This window comes from Salvelinus sp. IW2-2015, linkage group LG4q.1:29, assembly GCF_002910315.2.
Source record: "Salvelinus sp. IW2-2015 linkage group LG4q.1:29, ASM291031v2, whole genome shotgun sequence".
In the NCBI taxonomy this organism is placed as follows: domain Eukaryota; kingdom Metazoa; phylum Chordata; class Actinopteri; order Salmoniformes; family Salmonidae; genus Salvelinus; species Salvelinus sp. IW2-2015.
In genome coordinates, this window is record NC_036842.1 from 75,570,081 (window position 1) to 75,577,580 (window position 7,500).

General features: G+C 46.3%; 1 protein-coding gene across 1 annotated transcript in view; it reads left to right on the forward strand.

The window, feature by feature from the left end:
- The window catches only part of LOC111962547 (cadherin-related family member 5), a 47,529-nt gene extending 40,652 nt beyond the window's left edge, over window positions 1-6,877 (forward strand). The window contains 12 exon segments of the mRNA XM_070443125.1: window positions 164-250; window positions 365-475; window positions 656-826; window positions 924-1,014; window positions 1,103-1,209; window positions 2,121-2,321; window positions 2,431-2,562; window positions 2,694-2,772; window positions 4,446-4,514; window positions 4,517-4,656; window positions 4,779-4,799; window positions 5,101-6,877. Of these exon segments, the coding sequence (XP_070299226.1) occupies window positions 164-250; window positions 365-475; window positions 656-826; window positions 924-1,014; window positions 1,103-1,209; window positions 2,121-2,321; window positions 2,431-2,562; window positions 2,694-2,772; window positions 4,446-4,514; window positions 4,517-4,656; window positions 4,779-4,799; window positions 5,101-6,246 (2,355 nt within the window). The 3' untranslated portion in view covers window positions 6,247-6,877.
- The last annotated feature ends 623 nt before the right edge of the window (window positions 6,878-7,500 follow it).

Sequence of the window (7,500 nt, forward strand, 5' to 3'; positions counted from 1 at the left end):
AGGAGGATTGAACACTGTGGTGAGAAGTTCAACACCAGTGCCATCCTGACCTGGTGAATATTTGGACGAGATGACCAGTACCCACAATTCTGCCTCACGCATCTCTCTCTCTTCACACACACACACACACACACACTGAAACAGACTATTGCGTGCTGTCTAGCTGGCTGAGGTGAATACAGTGGTGTTTACAGTCCAGGCCACAGATGCAGATGACGACGCCATTATGTACTCCATCGACCAGACCTCGGTACAGTATTAATAACGTTTTATACAGAAATATACACCAGGTCTCCTTACTGCATCAATAATGTTGTGTATTTAAATGAGTGTGTACAGTATTTGTGGGTGGTCTCTGTTCCAGCCTGATGCTGCCTACTTCAGAGTGGATCTCCCTAACAGTGGAGAGGTGATATTGGCCAAGCCTCTAGACTACGAGACCAAAACACAACTGGAGATCACCATATCCGCTTTGGTATACTAAAACGACCTACTGCTACAGAAAGAGTTTGGCTGCGCCTACAATCTGCGTGATATATTTTGTGAATAATGCACACCAATCAGATTGCATGACTGGAACTGTTCCTAACCACCAACCAGTCTGTTTCAGTCTGATACGGTCTGTGTGTGTATGTGTGTATTTATGTATGTGTAGGAGATGAACACTGCAGAGAAGTTCAACACCAGTGCCATCCTGACCGTGAATATCTTGGACGGAGATGACCAGTACCCACAATTCCTGCCGTGCACGCCCCTCTCCAACGACCAATCAAATCGTGTCTGCACCAATCCCATCTACATGGTTAACATCACAGAAGGCGAACAGGTTAGTGACCAGTGTTAGGGTGGTAGGTGTCGGTGGTAGGTGTCGGTGGTTAGCGGTTAGGGACTGATGTATTGAGTTAATGTTGTCTCTGTTATAGGACATTCTTCTGGACTTCTCTCCCGGGCCAATCAATGCTGTGGATGGAGACAGAGGCCTCAGCACACCTCTCAGCTACAGCATCCTGTCAGGTAACACACACACACACGTCGTTTAGCTTTACAATGAAATGCAGAATAATATTAGGAGCTGATAACATAGATAGCTACATGTTATCAGGGGCTGATAGCGGGCATTTCGTGATGGATGAGCTGACAGGGGAGGTGCGTCTGACAAGAGGAGTAGAGAACAGACTACAGACACCCACACTACACCTCCAAGTCATGGTGAGACACACACACACTTATGCAGACTTACACTCAGTGGGCAGTTTATAAGGTACACCACCCCGCTCACAAAAATGGTTTGCAGATAGTGAGTCACGTGGCTATGGCTTGCTATATAAAGCAGGCAGACAGGCATCGAGGTATTCAGTTACTGTTTGATTAAACATTAGAATGGGCAAAACGAGTGACCTAAGCGACTTTGAGTGTGGTGTGATCATCGGTGCCAGGCGTCCCGATATCAGTATCTCAGAAACGGCCGGCCTCCTGGGCTTTTCACGCATGACAGTGTCTAGGGTTTACCAAGAATTGTGCGGCAAACAAAAAACATCCAGTATCCAGTTAGGGGTAGTCCTGTGGGCGCAAACAGCTCGTTAATGAGAGGTCGAAAGAGAATGGCAAGAAGCATTTAAGCTAACAAGTGGGCAACAAACAGGCAAATAACAGCGCAGAAAAACAGAACGGCATCTTGGAACGCACAACTCATTGGTCCTTGTCACGGATGGGCTATTGCAGCTGCCGACCATACCGGAAGAAGCGGCTCCAGTAGGCACGCAATTACCAACACTGGACAATTGAGGAGTGGAAAAACATTGCCTGGTCCGACGAATCCAGATTCCTGTTGCGTCATGCTTATGGCAGAGTCCATGGCCCAATCCTGCCTGGTGTCAACGGTACAGGCTGGTGGCGGTGGTGTAATGGTGTGGGGAATGTTTTCCTGGCACACGTTAGGTCCCTTGATTCCAATTGAGCAACGTTTCCATGCCCTGAAGAATTCAGGATGTTCTGGAGGTAAAAGGGGGTCCGACCCGGTACTTGATGGGTTTACCTAATAAACTGTCCCCTGTGTGTATAAACGAGTATGAAGACTGAACAAAACCATTGATAATGGAAAAATGTCTCCCCCTCCTCAGGCGTACCAGAGGAATGACCCTAGGAAGTACTCAGTTGCCACAGTGGTGGTCCGTGTTGTGGCTGTCAACCGCTTTCCTCCCCAGTTTGGTCGGGCCGAATACCGTGCTTTTGTCACTGAAGGCAACAGCCCTGCCTCACTGGTCAACACTTACGGAAACACCGTGCTGCTGCTACAGATACAGGACAGGGACTTCTCTGATGTATGCATACAAACACAAACACACACACACACACACGCTCATACACACAGCTGGACTATGCATAGTGTAATATTCTGTAACTTCAACTCTCTCTTCTCTCAATTGGTAGGGGATTAATCCCAAAATGCACTACTCCCTGAGGTCCTCATCCAATCACACAGAGTTTTACCACATCACACAGGAGGGGCTTCTGATCGCCAGGACCAATCAGCTACGGCCATCACAGAAACACAGTCTGAAGGTGAGCTTTGATTGGACAGAACAGTATACGAGAGAACAACGTAATGATGGACAAGCTACATTGGTGGTGATGATGAGGATAATGATGATGATGATGATGATGATGATGATGATGATGATGATATCATGCAGGTAGTGGCTGTGGATCTGGAGTCAGGTGACATGGCCACGGCTCTCATAAAGGTGGAGGTGCTGTATGAAGGACAAATAGGTAACACAGCCGCACACACATACACACACACACACAATTACAATTTGTGTGGTCGTACTTGCTCTACAGTTCATCATCATCCGTGTAAGTGTGCATACAGTACCAGTCAAAAGTCTGGACACACCTACTCATTCAAGGGTTTTTCTTAATTTTTACTATTATCTACATTGTAGAATAATAGTGAAGACATTAAAACTATGAAATAACACATTTGGAATCATGTAGTAACCAAAAAAGTGTTCAACAAATCAAAATATATTTTATATTTAAGATTCTTCAAAGTAGCCACCCTTTGCCTTGATGACAGCTTTGCACACTCTTGGCATTCTCTCAACCAGCTTTACCTTTACCTTTTCCAACAGTCTTGAAGGAGTTCCCACATATGTTGAGCACTTGTTGGCTGCTTTTCCTTCACTCTGTAGTCCAACTCATCCCAAACCATCTCAATTGGGTTGAGGACGGGTGATTGTGGAGGCCAGGTCATCTGATGCAGCACTCCATCACTCTCCTTCTTGGTCAAATAGCCCTTACACAGCCTTGGGGTGTGTTGGGTCGATGTTCTGTTGAAAAACAAATGATAGTCTCACTAAGTGAAATCCAGATGGGATGTCTCGCTGCAGAATGCTGTGGTAGCCGTGCTGGTTAAGTGTGCCTTGAATTCTAAATAAATCACAGACAGTGTCACCAGCAAAGCACCCCCACACCATCACACCTCCGCCTCCATGCTTCACGGTGGGAACCACACATGCAGAGATCATCCGTTCACCTACTCTGCGTCTCGCAAAGACACGGGAGTTGGAACCAAAAATCTCAAATTTGGACTCATCAGACCAAAGGACAGATTTCCACCGGTCTAATGTCCATTGCTCGTGTTTCTTGCCCAAGCATGTCTCTTCTTATTATTGGTGTCCATTAGAAGTGGTTTCTTTGCAGCAATTCAACCATGAAGGCCTGATTCTCACCTGTCTCCTCTGAAAAGTTGATGTTGAGATGTGTGTGTTACTTGAACTCCGTGAAGCATTTATTTGGGCAGCAATTTTCTGAGGATGGTAACTCTAATGAACTTATCCTCTGCAGCAGAGGTAACTCTGGGTCTTCCTTTCCTGTGGCGATCTTCATGAGAGCCAGTTTCATCATAGCGTTGATGGGGTGCGACTGCACTTGAATAAACTTCAAAGTTCTTGAATTTTTCCGTATTGACTGACCTTTATGTCTTAAAGTAATGATGGACTGTTGTTTGTCTTTGCTTATTTGAGCTTTCTTGCCATAATATGGACTTGGTCTTTTACCAAAAGGGCTATCTTCTGTATACCAACCCTACCTTGTACAAACACAACTGATTGGCTCAAATGCATTAAGAAGGAAAGAAGTTCCACAAATGAACTTTTAACAAGGCACATCTGTTAATTGAAATGCATTCCAGGTGACTAGCTCATGAAGCTGGTTGAGAGAATGCCAGGAGTGTGCAAAGCTGTCATCAAGGCAAAGGGTGGCTACTTTGAAGAATCTCAAGTAAAAATAATTTGGATTGTTTAACACTTTTTTTGGTTACTACATCATCCATATGTGTTATTTCATAGTGTTGATGTCTTCACTATTATTCTACAACATAGAAAATAGTAAAAAATTAAGAAAAACTCTTGAATGAGTAGGTGTGTCCAAACTTTTGACAGGTACTATATGTGTGTGCAGTCCCTCAGGGCCCATTGGGGACGGGCGTCTCCATGGTAGCTGTGCAGCAGGCAGGCTATGGGTGTGGTCATCCTGGGGCTGACTCTGTTAGGCTGCGCTCTGTATGCACTGCAGCATGTCCTCCGGACATACAGAGGACTGAAGGACCCAGAGGACAGGGGCTGTATAGCACAGGGAAAACACCCCAATGTGGTGAGATATACTGACACTTCACCCTGACCCTACCCTTTTAACTTTTAACCTCTAACATTTAGACATTCTGGTCCTGTGCACTGACCTGTGTGTCTCTCTGTTTATCTTCCCTGCTGGTCTAGAGATTACAATGGTTCCAACTGGTGAGTCTCTAATCTCCTCTCTACTCGTGTGTGTGGTGTGTGTGTGTGTGTGTGTGTGGTGTGTGTGTGGTGTGTTGTTGTGTGTGTGTGTGTGTGTGTGTGTGTGTGTGTGTGTGTGTGTGTGTGTGTGTGTGTGTGTGTGTGTGTGTGTGTGTGGTGTGTGTGTGTGTGTGTGTGTGTGTGTGTGTGTGTTGTGTGTGTGTTGTGTGCGAGTTAATAGAGGAAGGAGCAATGATAACATCACATAGTGTATCAGTGAGACAGTCAGTCAGCCATGTCGATTTGTGTCTTTTCTCCCCAGGTGAGTCACAGTAGCCCCATGCCAGTCCTTGACGAGGTGAAGTTCAAAAAGGAGGGTCTAAGCACCTCCACCTCCACCTCCAAGCTACTGGGAGGTCAGAGCATCTACACACCTGCAGACTCGGACCCTTCTCCATTCAACGCTTTACCCATAGCTCCACCTTCAACAACCTACATCCAGCCTATACTAGCCAGCTCCACTCATACAAACCCCAATCATGGCTCTGCGTCACACAACTCCACCCATACACCTGCTACAACCATCACACCTGAACTACTCAAGACATCCCCTCAACTCCTGTGCAACTCCAGCTCTAGTACCCCCCCACACCCATCACCTAAACCTACCATGGATCAGACAGACTCACCTTTAGCTACACACCCCTCCCCTGTTGCAGATGCAATAGGTGCACCCACTCAGAGAGGAGAGACACCTACCTCACCTAACCAACAGCAGGTACACACACATTTACCTCCTCCCACTCCGATCAACTCACCCCCTCACCCCACACCCCCTCCTACCTCACCTACCACACCTCTCCCTTTCTCACCTACTCCAGACCCGATACACAATCCTGAGTGTACAGGGTATAATCACACACTTTTACTTACTCCACCCTGTCCAGAGCAGGACAGGGTAGGGACACCCCCACCTAAACCCACCCCAGGGCAAACACATACCCCTGCACTGACCATCACCTGCCCAGAGCAGGTAGGACAACCAGGTTACCCTGAGGAGCGCAGACCCTCCACACACAGCCCTGAGACAGCCTCCATCGGTGATGATGACTGCTTCCTGGGGGATGAAGAGGCCATCAGGACCAGTGATGATGATGAGGATGAAGAGCTGGTGAGACTCTATTCTCACATACAGCCCACATTCCTGATAACAGACTACGACAATGACATCACGACTGAGATCCCTGCCAGTGGTGGAGAGGAGGAGGCGACTGGGAACAGCGAAGGAGTGGAGAGAGAAAGGGATTGGATGGAGGGAAACATGGGAGGGGCCGGGAGAGACAGGGATGATATGGAAGGAAAGGGGGGTAATTTGGAGAGCGAAGGGGAGAGTTTGAAACAGGGGAGTCCATCATCTCAACCCTGTGATACAGAGCAGGAAGTATCAGTGGGCCAATCAAAGGAGTGATCAACAGTAACCCAGCAACACTCTATTGCAACACTCTCTAGTCACTGAGGCCAAACATTTAAGAACACTCTGAAACACGCTCGCACAAACACACACAGACACACACACACACACGTACACTGATGACATTGGAACATCCTAGACTTGCCTCAAGCAAGTGTAGGTGAAACACAACACAACAGGCCATGTGTCTGAGATATAGGCCACACTCCTCTTGTAAGGCCATTGACTTGAATCTTTTGTGTTACTGTGTTTTTGTTGATGTTCTTATTTTGTTCAAAAATGGTTCAAGGGACTCCTGCACACTGTATGTAGGCCTACTTCTGTCCTCCCCTTTGACCATTCTTATTTAGTTTTTACAAAAAACACCCCTGTGATAAGATGTTACCTACTTCAGTGCTAGCCATGAACTTCATGCTTCTCACGTAGTTCCAATGTCCACAACACAGGATTTGGAATGATGGTCACGAGAAATTGCTTCAGCAAATATTTTTGTTGTTTGGATTGTGTGTTCTTCTACTGTATTTCTGTGTAGCGTGATGTACAATATGATGACCAGAATTGTCATGTTACATCAACTGTCTCAGTCTGTCTCTACAGTATATATCAGTAAAGCCATCATGTGACTGAAGCACTGGTTCATGGGAGTTGTGGTTCTTATACCCTGGAGACTAACACACACACAGAGGGAGACAGATAAATGCGCAGTCAAATTCATATATACTGAACAAAAATATAAACGCAACATGCAACAATTTCAAAGACTTTACTGAGTTACAGTTCATATAAGGAAATCAGTCAATTGAAATAAAATCATTAGGCCCTAAACGGATTTCACATGACTGGGAATGCAGATATGCATCTGTTGGTCACAGATACCTTAAAAAAAAGGCAAGGGCATGGATCAGAAAATCCGTCATTACCTGGTGTGATCACCATTTGCCTCATGCAAATGCGACACATCTCCTTCGCATAGAGTTGATCAGGCTATTGATTGTGGCCTGTGTAATGTTGTCCCACTCCTCTTCAATGGGTGTGCGAAGTTGCTGGAATTTGCTAGGAACTGGAACACACTGTCGTACATGTCGATCAAGAGCATCCCAAACATGTGCATCTCTGTGCATTCAAAATGCCATCGATAAAATACAATTGTGTTCGTTGTCCTCAGCTTATGCCTGCCCATACCATAACCCCACCGCCACCATGGGGCACTCTGTTCACAATGTTGACATCAGCAAACCGCTCGCCCACATG